Here is a 23,321-nt window from a genome sequence, read left to right on the forward strand (position 1 = left end):
ACCCATGGAAGGGAGAGCAGGGGAGCCTTAACGCAGATTCATGCATTACAATTGTGATCTCACTTACCAAGGTCTGCACCAGGGTATTTATGCCCCCAGGCTTTTCAGACTGTTTGGTGGCCTCATCATGGTGGGGTTGACTCTGTCTGTCCAAGCCCCGAGAGATGACAAAGTGATAGGAGCTGCCGCACATTCATGGTCCATGTGCCTCCTTTCTACTAGTGGATTTGGGGCTCAGGGGAATGCATTGCATCTAAGGAGGGGCATTCTGATGGATACTTTTAAGTGCAGCGTCCTCCCCTTGTGACTCCCCAGGCACCGGACGGAATCTGGAAAACGTTTCGGCAATAGCTTATGTATGCGAGTCCAAATCCATCCCCTTCTAGGTGTGACAACATGGAGTGACATATAGGCCCCGCCCATGGTCACTGATGTCAGTTCCTCTTTTTTCTGCAGCTTGCAATGCATATTTGAAGTTTACCTTTCAAGGAGGCCATGCTGCAAGTTTTCAGTACGAGTCTGGGCCCTCTGGTGCACCTTTGGCCTCCCACTGGCCAGTTCGACCAGAAGTATGAAATATTTTGTGGATTTTCAGAGGTCAGAAGTGGTGTTAGAGGCCATGTCTTTCAACAGGTGCAGCAGTTCTCTTCTTCCGTTCTTCTTGGTGTTGCATCCATACCTCTTTATTGTGGTGGATACTTCTAACAGCAGATTCCTCACCTTCAGAACATCCTCAGGTACCAGACTAGATCCTAGAATTTTTCCAGCAATGGTCCAGCGCGATGGTGGCGCCGAATGGCTCTGAAGTCGCTCTCTTCTGCACCAGACGTAAGTGAGCTGAGAAGCATATATGTGCCACTCTTGCGCAATAATGTTGGTTCCTTTCTTTCCACGTCCTTCAGCATGGAGCCAGAGGTCCACTTCCAACTTTTTAGGACTTCCGATGGCCACAGATCTTCAATGTTGTCAGTCTTCCAACAAGTCCACATCTTTGCTCTGTATTCTAGGGAGCAATGTGAGAACACTCACCATGGGACTCCAACTGGTGTCCAGCTGAACTCGGACCTACAACCAGAACCTCAGATTAATCATTGACATCAAACTGAACATGACTTCACAAGTCAACACTGTGAGAAGTTGGCCCGATATGCAACGTTCGCTATTCTAGCGACCGCTATGTATCGTTCCAACGACCCTTATGGTGTTTGGTTGTAAGTCAACCTATAGACCAGCTATCCTAGTAGCGTGGATACGAGCAGTCTAAGGCTAAAGACTCGAGAGGGCGTGTTAAGCCAGCTGTTTACCACACATGTACCCCTTGAACACCCAGTGAAAGGACACCACACAAGTGTTATGAAAATAAACAGTAAATTTATTAAGAATCACAACAGCCCTGTACTCTTTATGAGGACAGGGTACTAAGCACAAACCAAATCTCTTTAGTAAATACTTCAAGTGCACAGTTTAAAACAAGTGTCCGGGGACAGGGAAAGGTTAAGGCAAGTCGGAAGCGAGGGACTCGGGACCCTAGAGTAAGGAGGCTATGCAGGCACCGAAATGCCGAGTTACCTAGCCACGAGGGCTGCGGTTGCAAGTCTTACAGGCGTCGGGGTCTTCGCTGACGAGCCAGGAGCCGGAAGAAAAGGAGTTGCTGGCCGGCGACCAGTGCTGAATAGTTCGTAGAGATCCAAGCCTGGATCGGAGTTTGATGAAACCTGAAAGCAGAGGGGACCAAGTTCGTACTACTAGCCAGTAGTCAGAGGGTACCAGGAAGGCACCGGTTGGCCGTCACCTCGACCAGGTGAGTGGGCGACGCTAGGCTCTGCAGTCTCTCGGACCAGGAGGCGTTGTCGGCGACCACGGTGGAGGTGCGAGCTGTCCCACGACGGATGTCGCTGTCGGCGTCTTGAGTGGACCAGGAGGGTCCGGGGTGCTTCTCGAAAAGATGGAAGCAAGGGCCAGTCTGGAGCAACCAGACCGGCAATGTTGATTCTCGGATGTCGTCACAGAAGGACACGAGCCAGCGGCTAGTGACCAGACAACGTGCTGAGCAGCGAGCAGAAGGGCCCCACGCAGATCGTGGAGATGCTGGGAGACTGCACTTCGGTGCTGGAGCGGCTCAGGGTCGGGGCTTCTCGGACCCCAGAGCACTCACCAGAGAGTTACCTCGATGGTCGTGCTGGTTTTTAAGAGCGTGCAGGTTCTGATGATGGCCGGTCCCTCGAGGTCTCGTCGCACCCACAGATCACAGCTGAGCTGATGACGTGGGTAGAGGTCAGAGGTGCCAGGGAAGCCGGTTCTCGTCGAGCTGGGCCGTCGGATTCCTTGAGGAAGGACTTACAGCAACCCGCAGAGTTCTTAGATGGTGACCGCTGATGCAGGGTGACTACTCCTTAGCCACAAGGGAGAAATCTTGAGAAGAGTCTTGAAGGTCCTTTCGTAGAAAGTAGTTCTTGATTCAAAGATGATCTGATTTGGAAGGGTCCCCGCTCCGGCCTTTATCCTAAAGAAAGGGGTGGGTACATGACTAGGTCCTGCCCTAGGGGTGGGACCAGGAAGGGGGGTAGTTACACCCCTCTCCCCTGCCGGACTTTCCCCAGGCCAGGGCTGTCGCCCCTGGAACTGGTTCTAACCGGCAGATGCGTAGTGAGCACCGGGGTGCCACTCCGCAGTCACCTTCTCGCCAAAGCCCTACCTACCCAGAATACACAAACCCTGTCTGGGACGGTGCGAACACCGCTCTCGACAGGAAACCCTTTGTCCAAGCGCTCCTCGCTGGAAGGACTCCCAGCAGCAGGAGGTCAGACTCGTGTCTGTGGTGGCAGCATCCATTTTGTGGAGCTGAGGCTTCAGTTAACTTTAACCGGGGTTCACAGTTACGTACATGTCGTGTCCCTCTAGAAGGGTGGAATGCTAACCTCATCGCCAGAACTGGTGAGAGGGCAGCACCCCGATTCGTATGACACCTTACTCGACATGCCTTGATAACGCGACACCGGAGTTACCGATATGGTACGCGTTATCATGGAACAGCCATTGGGTCTTGATTCCGCAAGCTGCAACCGGGCTCGGCTCGGGCCTGAACCTAGCTCACACGAGCCCACGCACTCTGCCTTCAGGATTGTTAAGGCCTGCCATAGGAGTGACTGATAGGAGCTCGGGTGTCCATTGTATGGTTAGATATAGAGCTACTATACCTAAAGCAAAGGGTGATTACACGACTTTGCCCCAGATGTCATGCAGCCAGTTGTGTCAGATTTAGGAGGCCAGCCAGGGGTGGCATAATACATGCTGCAGCCCCTGGCGGCCCTGGGTACACCTATGCCCTGGGTTACAGGGTCTGATAAGGTGGCCCAGTACCAATTGGTAAATGCACCTAGGGCACATATCGTAATTTAGAGAGAGAACAGCCAGGCTGTGGGTCTGATTGGCAGGCCCACAGCCGGAGAAAGTCGTAAACCAGTGAAACAAAAGCAAAAAATCTGGGTGATCATAGGATTGCAGACCCTACTCTCCTACATGACCCCCCCCCAAACGTCGGAACAACTAGCTAACCTTGACCAGGTGAGTCTTCTTGTTCTAAGTGGAAATATCTGGAGAGCCCATCGGCATTGCCATGATCAGTACCAGGTCTGTGTTCCACTGTGAAGTCCATCCCCTGTAGGGAAATGGACCACCTAAGCAGTTTGGGGTTTTCACCCTTCATCTGATTTAGCCACAAGAGGGGCTTATGGTCGGTCTGAATCTTGAAGTGAGTGCCAAACAAGTATGGCCTCAGCTTCTTCAGGGCCCAAACCACAGCAAAGGCCTCCCTCTCAATAGCTGACCAATTTTTCTCTCTAGGGGTCAGCCGTCTGCTTATAAAAGCAATGGGCTGGTCTTGACCATCAAAATTCAGTTGAGAAAGAACAGCTCCCACACCCAACTCAGAAGCATCTGTTTGGACAATGAATGGTTTGGAGTAGTCCGGACTCTTGAGGATAGGCGCCGTGCACATGGCCTGCTTTAGGTCATCGAATGCTTTTTGACAGCTCGCTGTCCACTGAACCTTTTTTGGCATTTTCTTACTTGTCAGTTCATTTAATGGTGTCACGATGGAACCATAGTTCCTGACAAACTTCCTGTAGTAACCAGTCAGGCCCAAGAAAGCTCGAACCTGAGTCTGGGTGGTTGGAGGAGCCCAGTCCCTGATTGACTGTATCTTGCTCTCCAGTGGCTGAACCTGACCTCCACCTACAAGGTGGCCCAGGTATACAACCTGTGTCTGCCCTATCTGGCACTTGGTGGCCTTGATAGTGAGGCCTGCTGCTTGCAGCACCTCCAATGTCTTCCGCAGGTGGACCAGGTGATCCTCCCAGGTGGAGCTAAAGACAGCAATATTGTCAAGATACGCCGCACAGAAGTCATCCAGCCCAGTAAGGACGTGATTCACCAACCGTTGGAAGGTGGCAGGTGCATTCTTCAGACCAAAGGGCATCACCACGAACTGATAATGCCCACCAGGGGTTGAAAATGCGGTTTTAGGCTTGGCGTCCTCAGCTAACCTGATTTGCCAATACCCAGCTGTCAGGTCAAACGTACTTAAGTAGTTGGCCGAGGCCAGCCTATCAATAAGCTCGTCTGCCCTTGGTATTGGGTGGGCGTCAGTCTTAGTGACTGCATTGAGACCCCTGTAGTCTACGCAGAACCTCATCTCTCTCTTACCACCCTGGGTGTGAGGTTTCGGCACTAGAACTACGGGACTAGCCCAAGGGCTATCCGAGGGTTCAATGACTCCCAGCTCCAACATTTTCTGCACTTCACTTTTGATGCAGTCTCTAACGTGATCAGGCTGCCTGTAGATTTTACTCTTTACGGGCAAGCTGTCACCAGTGTCGACCTCATGGGTGCACCAATCGGTCTGACTGGGTGTCAGAGAGAACAGATGTCGGAACGACTGAAGAACCTGTTTACAGTCGCTCTGTTGATGTTCGGAGAGGCTGCCACAAAAGACAACACCATCTACCGAGCCATCGTCAGGATTCTGAGAGAGCAGGTCGGGGAGAGGGTCACTCTCCTCTTCCTGTCCCTCATCTAGGGCCATGAGCAAACTCATGTCCTTCCTGTCGACATATGCTTTTAGCCTGTTGACATGAAGCACCCTGTGGGGGCTCCGGGGAGTTCCCAGGTCGACCAGGTAGGTGACCTCTCCCTTTTTCTCCAGGATGGTGTGGGGCCCGGACCATTTGTCCTTGAGTGCTGCTGGGGCCACTGGCTCCAACACCCACACCTTCTGTCCGGGCTGGTAAACAGTCAAGACAGCCTTTTGGTCATGCCAAGCTTTTTGGAGTTCTTGGCTGGCCTTAAGGTTTTCGGATGCCTTCTCCATGTATTCAGCCATCCGCGAGCGGAGGCCGAGCACATAGTCCACTATGTTGGTTGCAGGCTTTTTGAGAGGTCTCTCCCATCCTTCCTTCACCAAACACAGGGGTCCTCTTACAGGATGCCCGTACAAAAGTTCAAAAGGGCTGTAGCCAACCCCCTTCTGTGGGACTTCTCTGTAGGCGAACAAGAGGCAGGGGATCAGGACGTCCCATCTTCGCCGAAGCTTTTCCGGTAGTCCATGAATCATCCCTTTTAGGGTCCTGTTGAATCTCTCAACAAGCCCATTGCATTGTGGATGATAGGGTGTAGTGAACTTGTAGTTGACACCACATTCCTTCCACATAGCAGTTAAGTAGCTCGACATAAAGTTTGCACCTCTGTCGGAGACGACCTCCTTAGGGAAGCCCACTCTGGAGAACACTCCAACTAGGGCTCTTGCCACAACAGGTGCTGTAGTGGTCCTAAGGGGAATAGCTTCAGGATACCTGGTGGCATGATCCACTACCACCAGTATAAACTTGTGCCCTGATGCTGTCGGTGGTTCCATGGGACCGACGATGTCGATCCCCACCCGTTCAAAGGGCACCCCCACCACAGGCATTGGTATAAGGGGGGCCTTTGTCGTGCCACCTGACTTACCACTGGCTTGGCAAGTGACACAGGAGCGGCAAAACTCCTTGGTATCTTCGTTCATGTGGGGCCAGTGAAAGTGCGAGACAAGCCTGTCCCACGTTTTCGTCTGGCCTAAGTGACCTGCTAAGGGAATCTCGTGGGCCAAGGTAAGTAGGAAACCACGCTGAGACAAGGGGACGACCAGCCTCCTGGTCATGCCAGGCTTGGGGTCTCTTGACTCAGTGTACAGGAGTCCATCTTCCCAGTATACCTTGTGGGTACCTGTGGCGTTCCCAGCAGCCTCAGCAGCAGCCTGCTGTCTGAGGGGTTCAAGAGAAGGGCAGTCTAACTGATCCTTCCCCAGATCTTCCCTTGAGGGTCCCCCTGAGCCCAAGAATTCAACTTGATCAAGTTCGAACTCTCTCGGCTCAGTTTCCCTCAATTCCTGTAGGTCAGCCTCCTCTGAGACTTGATCCTCGACCTGGGGCAAGGGGGAAGGCGCAGCCTTAACCCTACTGCTCTTTTTCTTGGGAGGTGTCTGGTCCGTTGTTCCAGGATCCAGCACCTGTTCAGTGGGGCATCTCCTGACCTGTGACCTAGTCACAGCGAACACATGTGCTGGCAAACCTAACATTTCCATGTGAGTCCGGTGCTCCACTTCTGACCATTGTGACGACTCCAAATCATTGCCCAACAAACAATCCACTGGGAGGTCTGGACTAACTACAACCTTCTTTTGGCCAGTTACCCCTCCCCAGGAGAAAGCTACAATTGCCATACTGTGATTGGTAGTGACATTGCTTGCATTGGTCACCAGGAATTCTGTACCTGGCATGATCTGTCCAGGGTCCACAAAGTTAGGCGTCACCATGGTGACGCTGGCACAAGTGTCCCTATAGGCCTGAGCCATCTTTCCATTTATGAAAGGCGTCTGTCTGTATTTGCCCAAGGTATTGGGGCTTACGTCAGGGGACACGTCCACGTCCCCTGTACTGACAAGGACAGCCTGAGTGAGCGTGCCAACTAAGTTGTCACGCCCCTCAGAACCCAGGGTTAACCCTACTAAACCCTTGGGAGGCGCACTACCACTGCTGTCTGTACTAGGGGGCACAGGTGCCTTAGGGGCTGCAGTGGCAGGAGTCTGCCCTCCTCCTTTCTTGGTGCACTCACTAAACCAGTGAGATTTACTTTTACAGTACTGGCACCATCGTTTGGATTGGCCTTCTTTCTTCTTTTGGGGAGCCTGACCCCCACCCTCTTTGGGTTGTTGGGGACCTGTCGAAGACTTCTGGTCATTTTGTTCCCCTTTTGAATCTTTACCCTTCTGGTCTGCTTTCTTCTGACCACCTTGATTCTGGCCCTGGTTCTGTTTAACTCTCGTACGAACCCATTTGTCTGCCTTCTGCCCCAATTCTTGAGGAGAGGTCAGATCCGAGTCGACAAGATGCTGATGCAACAACTGGTTCTGACAATTGTTTAAAATTTGTTCTCTCATCATCAAATTGTACAATCCTTTGTAATCAGTAACCTTACTGCCCAGCAACCAGCCCTCAAAAGCCTTAGTGGCACAATCGACAAAATCAGACCAGTCTTGAGCCTGCGTTTTCTGGGTATCCCTGAACAGCACCCTGTACTGCTCAGTGGTTAGGCCGAACCCTTCAACGAGTGTATTCTTCAAGACTTGGTAATTGTTAGCGTCCTCTACCCTTGTGGTGAGGAGCTTGTCTCTTCCTTTACCTTCAAAGGAGAGCCACAAGATAGCTGCCCACTGACTCTGGGGAACACCTTGCACAGTGCAGGCCCTCTCCAAAGCAGTAATCCATTTGTGGATGTCGTCCCCTTGTTTAAAGGGGGGCACTATCTTCCCAAGGTGTTTCGTATCGAAACTCTTTTCCCTATTACTAGGTACATTGCTGCCACCAGTGGGGACTGCCCCACTTAACTGTTGCTCTCTAGCAAAAGCAAGCTTTTCTTTGGCCAGGGCAAGTTCTTCCCTTTCGATCCTCAGATTAGCTGCCCTTTCCTTAGCTTCGTACACTCTCCTCTGAGGGGATGTCATCCCTCTTTGAGAAGAGTTGCGAGAGCCATTGGTTCGAACGGATCTGTTAGAGCCTCTTGACAGAGACCTAACTCGTCCATTCCCAATGTTAAGCGCACCTGACAGTAGCGCCGGGGGTCCCCCAGTACCACTATCATGTCTGCTTAAGTTGGACTGTGTCAGTCTGACGACTTCTACCTGTCCCTTATCTGCCTCGTCCCCTGAGAGATCCTCATCCTCATCCTCCTCGTCATCTTCGTTCTCAGTTGCGAGGTGAATGAGGTCAGGATCGTCCCGGGTTCCCTCGAGGGGAGGCATGCCTCCTTCTGGATTAGAAGGGCTAAGAAGCTTCTCAGCCTTTCTGGCATCATAAGTCTCTAGGAGACCAATCAGAAAGGAGGTGGTGGGGTTAGCCCCTTGCTTAATCTTCCTAGAGGTACATACTTGTCGTAACTCATGGAAGTTAAGCGCAGTATATCTTGGCGGGATGACCTGTGGAGGGTCAACTGACACAAGGGGAGACTCAGAGTTTCCACCTTTGTCCGACATACTGGTTCTAGTGTGGTGTAAGTGATGCACCTACCTACACTATGTGTTTACCTACTTTTCCCTTGCTAAAAGCTGTAGCCAAGGTGTGCTAAGCCTTGAGGAGCTACAACAGCTGGTTCAGTAGAACTCAGAGTATTCTAAGCTTTAGTTATATGTACTAGCAGTACTTGTGCGATCTTTCAACAAGATATTCTTAGGATACGTGTGGTAAAACAACAGCAAGCTCAAATCCCACCCGCTGCTCACCAATGTGAGAAGTTGGCCCGATATGCAACGTTCGCTATTCTAGCGACCGCTATGTATCGTTCCAACGACCCTTATGGTGTTTGGTTGTAAGTCAACCTATAGACCAGCTATCCTAGTAGCGTGGATACGAGCAGTCTAAGGCTAAAGACTCGAGAGGGCGTGTTAAGCCAGCTGTTTACCACACATGTACCCCTTGAACACCCAGTGAAAGGACACCACACAAGTGTTATGAAAATAAACAGTATATTTATTAAGAATCACAACAGCCCTGTACTCTTTATGAGGACAGGGTACTAAGCACAAACCAAATCTCTTTAGTAAATACTTCAAGTGCACAGTTTAAAACAAGTGTCCGGGGACACGGAAAGGTTAAGGCAAGTCGGAAGCGAGGGACTCGGGACCCTAGAGTAAGGAGGCTATGCAGGCACCGAAATGCCGAGTTACCTAGCCACGAGGGCTGCGGTTGCAAGTCTTACAGGCGTCGGGGTCTTCGCTGACGAGCCAGGAGCCGGAAGAAAAGGAGTTGCTGGCCGGCGACCAGTGCTGAATAGTTCGTAGAGATCCAAGCCTGGATCGGAGTTTGATGAAACCTGAAAGCAGAGGGGACCAAGTTCGTACTACTAGCCAGTAGTCAGAGGGTACCAGGAAGGCACCGGTTGGCCGTCACCTCGACCAGGTGAGTGGGCGACGCTAGGCTCTGCAGTCTCTCGGACCAGGAGGCGTTGTCGGCGACCACGGTGGAGGTGCGAGCTGTCCCACGACGGATGTCGCTGTCGGCGTCTTGAGTGGACCAGGAGGGTCCGGGGTGCTTCTCGAAAAGATGGAAGCAAGGGCCAGTCTGGAGCAACCAGACCGGCAGTGTTGATTCTCGGATGTCGTCACAGAAGGACACGAGCCAGCGGCTAGTGACCAGACAACGTGCTGAGCAGCGAGCAGAAGGGCCCCACGCAGATCGTGGAGATGCTGGGAGACTGCACTTCGGTGCTGGAGCGGCTCAGGGTCGGGGCTTCTCGGACCCCAGAGCACTCACCAGAGAGTTACCTCGATGGTCGTGCTGGTTTTTAAGAGCGTGCAGGTTCTGATGATGGCCGGTCCCTCGAGGTCTCGTCGCACCCACAGATCACAGCTGAGCTGATGACGTGGGTAGAGGTCAGAGGTGCCAGGGAAGCCGGTTCTCGTCGAGCTGGGCCGTCGGATTCCTTGAGGAAGGACTTACAGCAACCCGCAGAGTTCTTAGATGGTGCCCGCTGATGCAGGGTGACTACTCCTTAGCCACAAGGGAGAAATCTTGAGAAGAGTCTTGAAGGTCCTTTCGTAGAAAGTAGTTCTTGATTCAAAGATGATCTGATTTGGAAGGGTCCCCGCTCCGGCCTTTATCCTAAAGAAAGGGGTGGGTACATGACTAGGTCCTGCCCTAGGGGTGGGACCAGGAAGGGGGGTAGTTACACCCCTCTCCCCTGCCGGACTTTCCCCAGGCCAGGGCTGTCGCCCCTGGAACTGGTTCTAACCGGCAGATGCGTAGTGAGCACCGGGGTGCCACTCCGCAGTCACCTTCTCGCCAAAGCCCTACCTACCCAGAATACACAAACCCTGTCTGGGACGGTGCGAACACCGCTCTCGACAGGAAACCCTTTGTCCAAGCGCTCCTCGCTGGAAGGACTCCCAGCAGCAGGAGGTCAGACTCGTGTCTGTGGTGGCAGCATCCATTTTGTGGAGCTGAGGCTTCAGTTAACTTTAACCGGGTTCACAGTTACGTACATGTCGTGTCCCTCTAGAAGGGTGGAATGCTAACCTCATCGCCAGAACTGGTGAGAGGGCAGCACCCCGATTCGTATGACACCTTACTCGACATGCCTTGATAACGCGACACCGGAGTTACCGATATGGTACGCGTTATCATGGAACAGCCATTGGGTCTTGATTCCGCAAGCTGCAACCGGGCTCGGCTCGGGCCTGAACCTAGCTCACACGAGCCCACGCACTCTGCCTTCAGGATTGTTAAGGCCTGCCATAGGAGTGACTGATAGGAGCTCGGGTGTCCATTGTATGGTTAGATATAGAGCTACTATACCTAAAGCAAAGGGTGATTACACGACTTCGCCCCAGCTGTCATGCAGCCAGTTGTGTCAGATTTAGGAGGCCAGCCAGGGGTGGCATAATACATGCTGCAGCCCCTGGCGGCCCTGGGTACACCTATGCCCTGGGTTACAGGGTCTGATAAGGTGGCCCAGTACCAATTGGTAAATGCACCTAGGGCACATATCGTAATTTAGAGAGAGAACAGCCAGGCTGTGGGTCTGATTGGCAGGCCCACAGCCGGAGAAAGTCGTAAACCAGTGAAACAAAAGCAAAAAATCTGGGTGATCATAGGATTGCAGACCCTACTCTCCTACAAACACCATCACTGCATCCTGCTTCCACACCCTGAAGATGCTTAGGAAGATCTTCAAATGGCTCTAAAAAAAACGTTGGACTGTAGGAACACCCTCTATTCTGGGATCACCAAGAAACTCCCTAAAAGACTACAGACCATCCAGAACTTGGCAGCCAGACTCTTCCTCACCCTCTCACAGAGAACTCACATTGATCCACCCCTCAGGAAACGACACTGGCTTCCAATACACAAACATGCTCAATTCAAATTCCTCACACACACATTCAAATCAATCCACAACTCAGGTCCCACCTATCTAAACAGTCACATCTCCTTCCACCTAATATCCAGATATCCCTGCTCTGCAGGGCTCTTATTTGCCGACATCCCACGCATACACAGAACCAGATCTGGAGGAGGAGCAGTCTCTTACATCGCTCCAAATGTGTGGAACGACCTCAAATTCCAGATCTGAGTCTCCTCCTCTCTTCCAGAATCCTGCAAGATGCTGAAGACCTGGAGAAGTGTGGCTCACTGGTTAGAGCTGCAGACTCTGAAGCAGAGATCAGGCCCGGGACCAGGGTTCAAGTCCCGACGCGGCAGGGTCTTGAGCTCAATGTCCGTGGACTTGATAATTCTCGCCTCAGCTCATACTCTAATCATGGGTCCCACGCTGCAACTCTGGGCAATAGCTTGCTTAATCTCCACAACGGCCCCAACAACACTGGGATGCCTGGCTTCACCTTGGGGGTGCCCAGGAGGGGCTTTTCACAGGCAGAGCCAGGAAGGGTTCCACAGTGTTATACAGCGCCGGGACGCCCCGTTGCTGGGGCAGCTGTGCGCTTTACAAGTATACTATATTTATATATTTATTTACTTTTCCATTAACCAACCTACCATAGGTAGGACTAGACACACACGCCTGCTCAGCACCAGAATATCCTCGCGGATCATAGTTCGCTTTACAAATGCACATAACAAAAAGTTCCCCATCAAAAACCAGAAGATTCAAACCATTATGAGAGTGTAAGGAAGATGATATTGGTCATGGACCTGCACAAGGTATGCCTATAGTGGTTGGGCTCCATCCACAGTTTAAAAGTATGTAACAGGTGTCCTTATGCAACCAAAGGTGATTTGGAACAGGGAAGCTAAATTCTATATCACAGAGCAAACGAAGAACATATATAGCATAGGTCCTGTTCCTGTTTCAGGTCGCAGGCTTGATTGCCCTACCATCCACAAGGCCACTCTCTTAAAAGCTCTCATCCCTCTCAAAGTTTCTGTTAAGTTGAAGTAGAAGTCTAAACACCTGTGTAAGCAGGTCAAGCGGGACTCAACCACATCCTGCCTGTAGTGAAGAAGCATGTGGGTGTCAAGATAAAGATCGCAAAAACATACAGATTAATCTGATGTCCCACAAAGATCCCTGGGCTTTCTTTGACCCTGCAGAAAATAGAGGAATTCAAAGAGGCCATACTGCAAATTTTTGGTGAAGTTCCTTTGGTTCCCCTTTTGGGACATCAGATCAGAGCTCTTCAGGCAGACTTCTGCCAGCAGGTCGCCCCCCAAATACCCTTGCCCCCTGGGGCCTGGTACTGGACCCATACCAACTCTAGTACTGACTTCTACTCCAGCACCAACATCCATGGAAATTCTTTTCAAACCAACAGCATTTCTGCTGGCCCAGGTTGATGATCAGTTGCCAGCACCAATTTCCGACCCCGAATCAAAATTATCCCACTCCAGGCCTATGTCACACTAGAAAATCTAAAAAGACATCCTGGGATCATATAGCCAGATTCTAATATGAGGTCTCAACACCAGTTCTAGCTGAAGGATTCACAGTTTTTTTTACTTTGAATCCGATCCAAAGAAAGAGGCACCCAATGTGCTCTAGCACACCTACCATGATGAGGAAGGGGATATGTAGCTGCCTCCTCATCATACTGATGATGCATTGTATTTCGACTTGAAGAATACCGATGGGCTTGACTCATTCCTGAGACAGAGCTGGATTCTCCACTTGGGCTGCCAAAGGGGGAGAGTACTTTGTTTGCAGCAGAGTTTGGGAGTGGGAAGCTGAAATACTCGAATTGCAATTGCTCATTATTGAGACCAAGATAAATGAATGGACTTGGATCCTTCAACAATGGCCAGCTTCATCTGAACCAATGTTGCTGTTTAATGACGGTCTTAGTGGCTGAATGCTCATGTTCACCAGTTATTGGACTGGTTACTTGTTTAATAACCAGTATTTATTTAGTAGTTATTTAACCAGTATCTGGCTCAATGTTCGTGTCCACCAGTTATTTGACCCAGACTTCCTGACCAAGCACTATAAACCTTGGAGCCTGATTTTTCAAGCTTCAACAAGTAAGGTCAATCCAAATTAGTTCTCGACCAGTTCTCTGGATGGTTATCGAAAACATTTGATGCTTTCAGAAAGAGAATGTTTCTGTTGCTAGCATATCCTTTAGATCTATTGGTGCTGTCTTGAGCAGGTAAGGTACGTCCGTGCATTATGGGATATGGCCGGCGATGTCTTGTCAGCCATCCAGGTGGATATCTGGGCCCAAATTATACTGGATGGTCAGGTCCCATCCACGTATTTGCTACAAGCTGGTCTGCACACTGTTGACTGCATCGGCAAAACTATTGGCAACAGTGCTTGGCTCAGAACGCAATCGTAGTTGAGATCAACCAGATTTGTTGGAAATGTACTGCCATCACTAATGGACATGCCATGAAAGGCTCCTGCAAGGAAAAGCTGATTCTGCGCTGAAACAATTTGAGGACAGCCACACCCTGGCATTGAGTGCTTTTGGCTTGAGCTAAACCCTTTCCAAACCAAAGCAGAACATTTTGAGGCTGCTCCGGGGGATAGGATGGGGAAGGCGGGGGGCAGCTGACAGGCAATACGAATCCTCCCATCCGACATTGTGGCTGTCAAACCAGTCCTTTTGAGGCTGCAGCTATAGCACTGGTAGACACTATTTCAATCAGCAGTGTCAGCAGTCTTTCCATTCTTCCTCTCCTGTTACTGCAACTGCTAAGCCACTTTTGTTTGCCATCCCTGGTTCATACCTGGTCGATAGGAGGCAGAATATAGTATTTTTTTCCTGACTGGAGGTCTATCATGTTGAACAGGTGGTTCCTACAGAGTGTTTAAAAGGACTGTGCCCTTCCCTTTTTTATGAGTATATCTAACTGCAAATTAATCATCTTGTGAATATCCCCAGATGCCAAACTGGATCTGGAAACTCAAAAAAGCAGAAGTCCTGTGTGCTGGTAGGTGACGTTGTGCAAATCTGCATTGACTCTACTCCGCTCTAGAAGGTACAAGCTGGGACGTATTTAAGCTGCAACAGATGCACTGACGTCAGTTTCTTTCGTAGGATCGTCTGTGCCCTCAGATGCGGATCCCATCAGTGAATTGGAAGAACCAGTGTGTGTGCATATTCCTAAACTAACCACAGATTCCTCACTGTTAGAATATCCTCAGCACTAAACTGGATAAAGATTTAAACCGCATTGCTCCCGCAAGCAGGTTGGCAGCTCTGTGTTGACTCCATCCCCCGGAAGTGACAATGGATCTGCATGTAAGGTCTATGCATGCACATCGACTTTATTTTCTTTCTTGAGTCAGTTTACGCCCTTGGACATGGAGCCCCACAGTTATCCATGTGCAGATCTGTAGTTTGGGGGTTTTTTTAATGGAAAGGAAACCATTCCACAAAACGGGTAGGTGAGAGAGCGGTGAGGACTCTACAGTTAGAATATTCAGCAGAAAGACAATTACTGAAGGTAAATGACTTGCTGTTTTGATGGATACTTCTAACCACAGATTCCTCCCCTTGTGAATAGATACAAAGGCAGTACCTCCGAATTTGTTGGGTCTGTGAAATGGCTCAGACTTAAATATCCTTCAGAACCGAATGGGTAAAATGTCCATCTTGACAGACCTAACTGCAAGAGTGTTTTATGAATGTGTGCACTTGTGCCCACTTAGCTGACTTTCATATATCCTGGACAGGCACTCTGTGTGCCAAAACTATGGTATTAGCCTTAAATTTGGTGGTGTGAAGCAATGCATAGCAGATCTTTTCCTTCTTTACCTAAAAAATAAACACTTGATGTTTATTGGTGCAGTCAGTGTAAAAGCTCTGTCCTTCCTTAGGGTCCGAATGGTGGAGTCTCTCTTCCTCTTTAAGGAGTCCCACTTGAACCCCACACAGAGAATTTCAATCATCGAGGCTGTTCAGGACACTGCGGCGTAAAATGATTTTCCTCTGCCAGAGTAAGTCCAGGATATTCAGTATATGATCCAGATGTTTTGGGATCATTTACTGGGTTTCTTTGAGGATGGCTGCGATGAGTCTTGGTCTCTTGGCCTTAAGTATCCTCCTCATCCCAAAATCCGGGTGCTACATGTATGCCCTAAAGTAGCCAGTGGGCCTAGCATCTGAGCTGCCTCTTACGTTCAATTCAGATCCCCATGGAGATGGCACAGAGTTTTAAGTGGTGTCTAGCAGACTGCAACCTGACCTGCAGCAGGCCACTTTCCCTTCCTGTTGGGCATGGCCCTTTTTGCAGGGTCATCCCAGAACTTTTTGCTGTCCTCCTGTATTTTGTCTGACCTGTTTTTGTTGGTTTTATGACTCTGGGCACTTTACCACTGCTGATCAGTGCTAAAGTGCATGTGCTCTCTCTTGTAAACTTGGTAGGATTGGTCTACACCTGTTTGGCATATTTAATGTACCTGTAAGTCCCTTGTACAGTGGTATCTCATATACCCAGGACCTGTAAATTAAATGCTACTAGTGCGCTTGTAGCACACTGGGGGGGCATTCGGCCACCCCAGCGAGGACCCAATGATGAAGCATGTCACCAACTAGTGGTGAGTGAGGGTCCTTTTACGAAAAAGATAAGATTTTCCTTTCCTTCTGGAAATCACACAGGGACATTGGTTCCCCCTTAGGAAAATGTTTCTTTAGGGGTTTCTTTGTTCTTGGGGGGGATAGTGAGAGAGATATATATGAAGAAAAAGTCACTAAAAAGATATTTTGTTTAAATATTCTTTATTCGTTTACACTTAGTCACTCCTTAGTTGTTGTTAATATATTGACTGGGGTACAGGAGTGCCTGCTCATGCCCTTTCTCTCTAGTTGTTATTTGATATACATAATGCTAAGCACACATTTTTTGTTAAATCAAAATCGGCTCTTACAGGACCTTAATTTGGTTCTTATCTTCTTAGTGTGCTCTCTTTTCAAGCCTATGCACAGCTTCTCTTTGAGGCTACTGACCCTCAAAACTCTCTTATCGTGATGACTTCCAAACACTATGTCAGTGAACTGCAGGTTCTGTAAATGTAGTCAGCGTATACCCAACTTTGTCTCGGGCAAGTTGTTGCTGTGGACTCTAGAAGCTTTTCTACCAAAAGTGTTACCTTTCCATGTGGGTCAGTCCATCACTCTCCATGACTGCTTGCTGCCACATCCCTCTCAGAAGGAGAGACTACACTGGTTGGTGCCCAAGAGACCCCTTAGCTTTCGTATTGATTGCATTAAGGAGCACTGAGTGCATGACCATCGTTTCTTGGTTTTCTTTGGTGTTAAGAAGGTAAGAACATCCCAGGAATCAACTTTATCCAGATGAATCATTCTTTGCATAAAAATGAGCTATGCCTTGACCAAAAGGAGCCGCATGCAGGCCTTAAGTCCATTCTTGTGAAAACTCCTCATTGCGATTCTTCTTCGTTCTTGTTAGATTCTGCACACTGTCTCAATTCTCAATCTGTTTCTGATACTACAAGTCAAGAAACCTCCTAATTCATGAAAATAATTCTTCTAAATCCAGGGAATGATTGAAACATTCTATATACACCATATTCTTTAAATTTGTTTGGGCAAAATCTAATTTTGTCATACACAGCCAGAAGGGCTGGGGCCTAGCTACTCCTTACTCATCTGAGAAACAGCCCCTCCCTCCAGAAAGATGTTCGCGCTCAGAGTTTTGAATCAGCTCCAACCATAATAAGCAGGAGCCGGGCTACACTGCGATGTAATTTTGAATCACTGCAGGGTACAAAATGCGGTGTTGCAAACAGTGTGGAAGTGTGGCACCTATGTACGCCTTTGCTCTGTCACTTCCGGATACATGATAAGGCTGCTGCGTAGCCCAATTTTACCACCTACCAGAATGTGGCAGCAATTGCAGGGAATGTTTCTGGATCCAGTCTGGTGCCTGGGGGAGTTCAAAAGGTGAAGAATTTTCAGTTAGAATATTCACCAGACAGAGCATTACCAAAGGTAATTAACTTGTTCTTTTGTGCCTTCTTGAAACCATTGGATTGTTATTTCCTTGAAAACCGTGACTACTTGGTCATCTAAAACGTATCTAGAAATATTCCTTTGTTTGCGGTCATTAAATTACCTGACGATAATTATCCTTAAAAGTGATTTAAGATGTCCGAGTTTTGCATCTGGCTGTCTATTATTCTGGGCAGTGTATACGTAATAAATATGTTTTTTGAGTAGTGCATGAAGTCAGCTGTACTGCTAATGGGAGTCTTACAACAGGTGATTGGGTATCTTAATTTATATATTATTCCTCGAGGGAGATTTTCAGGGAACATCAAACATCTCATCATTTTGTGTAGTTTTCTGCAAGGATCTATATCCTGGGTGTGGGCGTATTTGGCCAGATTGACCCATACCTTCTATGATCATTACCAACATAACATGCAGTCCTGTATAACATTCAGATGTATTTCATTATTTGATCATTCTTATTGTCTGTACCTTTGTTTTTTCTTTCTAGTTTGTGCTGATAATAACCATGTGCGTACATGGACAGTGACACGCTTCCGAGGGATGATTTCTACCCAACCTGGATCAACTCCTCTAGCTTCCTTCAAAATATTGTCCTTGGAGGAAACAGAGAGTCACAGCAGCTATTCCTCCGGAAATGACATAGGTAGGTAAATACCTCCTGTAGTTTATTAGAGAACATTGATGAAAACTTGCAAACTTTCTTGCCATTAACCTGCTGACAAAAAAAAATATGATAGTTCAAATTCTATAAGTGCCCCTTGGAAAAATGTTAGTAATTTCTTGGAGCACCTCAACATTTTGATACTAGTGGGATCAAAGCACCTCAAGCTCTTTTGTCTTTTCACTTTGAACGTGTGCCCTGCGACTAGACAGATGCCAATAAGCAAAGGAAAGTCCTCTGAATTCTGATGTAGATCTCTCTATGATATGGAGCTTGCCTTGCACAACCTGGCATTCATATTTGCTTCTGTACCCTGGAGGATGACAGACTGCTGTAGTCACAGGTAATACAATGTATCACACCTGTATCAAGTTACAGATCCCATCTTGATTTATCTGCCACAAAGATTCTACCCATTTATGCCATGTGAAGAACAATTACAGGGTCTCCAGAACATGAGCTCAAGTTCAATGCATAGCAGGTTAAGATTTTGGGGCATTTGATTCTGCTGCTGTTTCGGAGTTAAAACTGATTTCAGTTTATATGGTAAATTTTCAGAAACCGAATATAAATCAAAAAAATATATTGAGCATGTCTGTTAGGCACAAATGTGAAAGTCACGGCTGCTTAGAGATGGAAGAGAAGAAAACATGCCTATGCCTTAAATCTGAGCCTTCAGAACATCATCTAAGGCTTCAACCCAGAAGAAAGCTTGAAGGTGCAACAGGAAGGAACAGTACTTGCAAAACAGGTTAGAGAAAATAAACTTAAGATCATGACAGATGCTGTTCTAAACATAACATATGTTTTGTTTTTGTAAGCTAGTATCAAATATAGCCCATGATGTAACTGAGCTGCCACATGATCCTTGCCAGTAAATCCCTAAAGAATGAGAGGCCAAAGGCCCAATTTCTTGGCCAATGAAGACCATGGGTGTTACTCCCTTAAGAGGTCTACCCACCATATATAAAGGTACCCTGCAGGCATGCAGGATCTCTGTGCCTTCAGCTCCATTGAAAGAACTGATTCTTTGTCAAGTGATGCACGTTTTTTCTTTTAACAAATTACTAAAATAGGAGTTTGTTTTCAGAAAACCAAACAACGGATTAGAGTTTTCTCCCTACGCGTAGGCCGATGTGATTTTTCCCTACCCTCAAAAAATGGGGTCGGGGTGAGCATCAGTGTGACCTGGTAGTCTTGTAGTGTTTGGACCATAAGGTTTAAGCCGGCAGGGCCAGGTCAGATTTGCCAGGTGGAAACCCACTGCATTTCCTGACTTTAAATAGCATTGAATGAGGTGGGGCAGGTGAAGTGGTTATTTACAGCAGAGCTCCTGCTCCATCAAACTCTAAATATTTCTTTTAATCAGAGGGAGGTGTTGGTGGATGGAGGCAGTGGTCTAAAAAGACATTTAGAAAATAAAATAAAGCGTAAGTTCTGATAAAGGCTCAGTGGTAATATTAACAGTGTGTTTTGTGATTACCACTAATAATTTGTAAAAAGTAAAATGAGTTAAACCAAATCAACATCTAGTCATTTTTCATTGAAAAGAGTATGTCCAGTGATTCTAATATACTATGTATGGCAGTGGGAAATATGACTAGACATGATTTAAGTATTGTCGTGGATCTGTTCAGCAATACTGTGAAAAGAGAATCACAAGTGACCTATTTCCATTGTCAATGAAAGTAGGGTCTTGCTAAAAGCAAAAGCTAACTTTGCACAGGGCCCTCATTATGAGTGGCTCTTTAATCCCTATGGAGTCGGTAACGGGTCCCGCGAGAAAATCGCAGGTCTAAAGTTTTTCAACCAAGCGTTTCACCTGCTGAAAGGAGGAGAAAGTTCCCAGTGAAAAAATCATAATGAAATGGCGAAAATAGGTAGGAATCAATGAGAAAACATGAATTCTCGCTTGTTATTTGCTGCTACCTTGCAATCAACAATAATTCCACACCAAAGAATAACCAAAGCCTGCAGTGACATTAATTCTGGGTAGCTTGAATTGTGGTCAGCCAAAGTGAGCACCTTTGCCCCTAACTTCTGCGCGTGCCCTGATACTAAAAATGCAAAGAAAGGGAGTACAGACACACTCACCCAAGACTATTGATTTAGAGAAAGACTGTTTGACTAAACTGAAGGGGAATGATAAAGAATTTATAGAGGGCTGATGCAAGGGATTTACATTGATTCTTCAGTCACAGCTGCTACCTATATCGGATTTAATGCAGATTACATCCCGGCTATATATTTTTGAACTGTTTGAAATTGTCCCAAATGTATTGCTTGCTTGGATTTTTTCCTTCAGATTTGATGAATTTCATTCCAATTTATTATAATGCATGTTTGGTATATTAGTATTTCTGTCAGCTGTTGGTTTTATCCCTTGATTTTTGATGAATTATTTTCAACTTTTAATTTTTTAATCTTTGACTTTTATGCATATCTCCGGTTTGTGATAATGAAGAATTGATTGATTGAATAGTAAACTAATTTCCAGGACTAACATAGCGAGCCCTTTAGAAGTGTTTTTTGGAGCTCTGCACGGGTAGTCTGGAGCCTTTGGCTTAGTCTTTAAGGTTTTTTGTAGGGTCTGGGAGATATGACCCCGATCCTTGTAGCAGAAAATAACTTTAAAAACAAACTCCAAATGTGGAGTAATGTTGCTGGTATAGAAAGGGCCATTAGCTGAAGTATCTTTATTTCTTCAACTGCTTGGTTTAAAATATGTTTTTCTTTCCTTCATATGGTTAATGAGGGATATTTAGAACCATTTGTGACATAAACATTACAATTTTATTCTTCAATCACCCTCCAACCCATCAGGTTTGTATTTATTTCTAAGTGCCCTGATGTGGGGATTTTGTTTTTCTAAGCCACAATTTTGTTCTTGTATGCTTACACATTTCTAATAACCTAAAGAACAATGTTTTTTACACTGCTGTTAACTTTGTATTATGTGCATTTTGATTTATAGGCTTTTGATTAATATTGATTTATTGTGGAGTAAATGTATTTGGAGATTCTGTTGAGTGATATGATGTTGCCCTATAGCCACTTTGCAGTCCTGAGAAGACCGCTGATGTGGGCAGCTTGAGGGATGTTTGTATTACACAATCACATAGTTCAGTGATTTGTCAAAAATGTGTATAGAATCTGTTATGTGCGTCCATGTGTTCCATAAAGGAATAAATCCCTATTATAAAGAAGAGGACCAGCATTTTTAGAGTTTATTAGCACTCATGAAGAGTTCTATTTTCAGGGAACATAGTTAGATTAAAGGAGCACGAAGCTCAAAGTCAAATTTAAAGCAGCTGAACATCCCATTAAGTCTAGTTTACCCAATTGAATCAGCATACAGTTGCAGTAGCAATATGTAAAAATAAAACCTCAAAATAAAGTAAGGAATAAACAGAAGAAGCAATAGCCACAACTGTCAAGAGTCTGGGAAGGGAAATGGGAAAAAGCATAATACCTCTACCTAGAAACACACAATAATATACAAGACTAGCTTACCCGTCGCGCGTTGCTGCGATCTCAGAAGAAAGGAAATTTAAGGAAACTTGTTATGATAACATTCAATTTACATTGTGTCATTTTTATTGAAACTTATTCATTTTAATATGGAAAACATTTTAAAGTGTTGTTTTAATTCTGTTTATTTATTCGAGTTCTTGTGGATACACGGTATTTTTTGGTTTTCCGTCTGGTGCGTACACGAGTTTTTATATATATATAGATAAAAATACATATTGCAGAAATTGTAGCTGGCTTCTTCCAACGTGGACCAGTTAGGTGGCAGCGCTCGTCTGTGAGCAGGTACAGCTCCTGCGTTCCCACGAAAATATATGTGGCTTGCAAAGTTTACCACAAAGTTAGCTACAGACATTCTGACGTAGTTAAATTCTGGAAACGTTGGTCTCCATTCCCATTGGCATCGGTACACATGTCGGCCTTCTAAAACAAATGGTTCACTGCGAGAAAAATTTACTATACTAAATAAAGGAAACATTAATTTGTAAATTGACTGTTAGGTAAAGTAGTTTATTTAATACGAACAAGAATAATGATTTAAAATGCACAACTATTCTATTCAAGAATTATGTGAGACATGAGAAACTAAATAGGAAGTTCTAGTCCTTTATAAATAAAATGTTGCTTATAAAAAGTAATACATTTGTCAAACCGGAACATTCTGCAGTTATGAAGGGCATTTCTAACCATCTCACATTAAGGTCAAGCTTTTAGTTCAAGTTGTGCACATTTCAGCAATTTTAGGTTTGCTTGTATTGAAAGGAAACTTGCTTTTTAGCTTTTCTATGGTCTATACAGACAATTAAGACTGCCTATTGAAAATCGGCTCATTTTGAATGCGCGTCGTTTCAGCTATGAATTTTACATTAATCATTGCACATTTAGCTCCTAAACTAAATAATTTGTGTCTTAATTTGTTGACCTTATCAGTTGTTTGTTGTTATACCCCCAATGCCCGTTAATCGTGTTTCTTCATTCCAAACCGCAATTGCCCTTGTTTCTTTCTCCAGTCCACCCCCGCCCCTGTTTTGTAGCTGATTTATCTCCTCTCACCACCTCTGATCGTGCAGCTTTACTGCCTACCACCTCCATTTTTCATGCTGCTCTACCCCCTCTAACCCCTCTACTGTACTGCTTTTCCCCTAACTTTTAGCCATGTTGCATGACTGAAAGTTTTGAAACAAATAGTGCTGTGCTGCGTTAGAGTGCTATTAAAAAGTGCTAAAACATGGCCCGTTGGGGTGAGCCACAATAAGAACTTCTTTCGCTACATGAGCCTGGGCCGAACCTATCGGGGGCAGTGCTCATGAGTGCAATAAGGCACGGTTGCAGTGTGTCAGGCACGTGACACACTGCTAACCCAGGTGAGAAGCCTTAGAAAACGTGACTTGCGTTCATCATGTCAGTACTAGTAAATGACACCGCCTGGTGAAAAGTGCCGCATTTGTGGGTGACTGTTTGTGGAGGGGGTTGGCAGAGGTGGGAGGGGAGTGACCTGAAAGGGAATAGATGATAACTTATGGCTGGAGCTTTGAAAAGCAGAGCTTATTGGTCCAGCAAAGATGGCCGGGCTAATGATTTCAAACAGAAAGAAGAGGCAGCAACAGG

The 23,321-nt window shown here is 46.8% G+C and overlaps 1 protein-coding gene across 1 annotated transcript in view; it reads left to right on the plus strand.

The window, feature by feature from the left end:
* Positions 1-23,321, plus strand: part of KCTD3 (potassium channel tetramerization domain containing 3) — a 319,588-nt gene that overhangs the window by 248,657 nt on the left and 47,610 nt on the right. The window contains exon 14 of the mRNA XM_086927901.1: positions 18,009-18,164. Within this exon, the coding sequence (XP_086784027.1) occupies positions 18,009-18,164 (156 nt within the window). The remainder of the gene's footprint in view (positions 1-18,008; positions 18,165-23,321) is intronic.

The sequence above is a fragment of the Lissotriton vulgaris genome, chromosome 6 (genome assembly GCF_964263255.1).
Source record: "Lissotriton vulgaris chromosome 6, aLisVul1.2, whole genome shotgun sequence".
NCBI lineage: Eukaryota > Metazoa > Chordata > Amphibia > Caudata > Salamandridae > Lissotriton > Lissotriton vulgaris.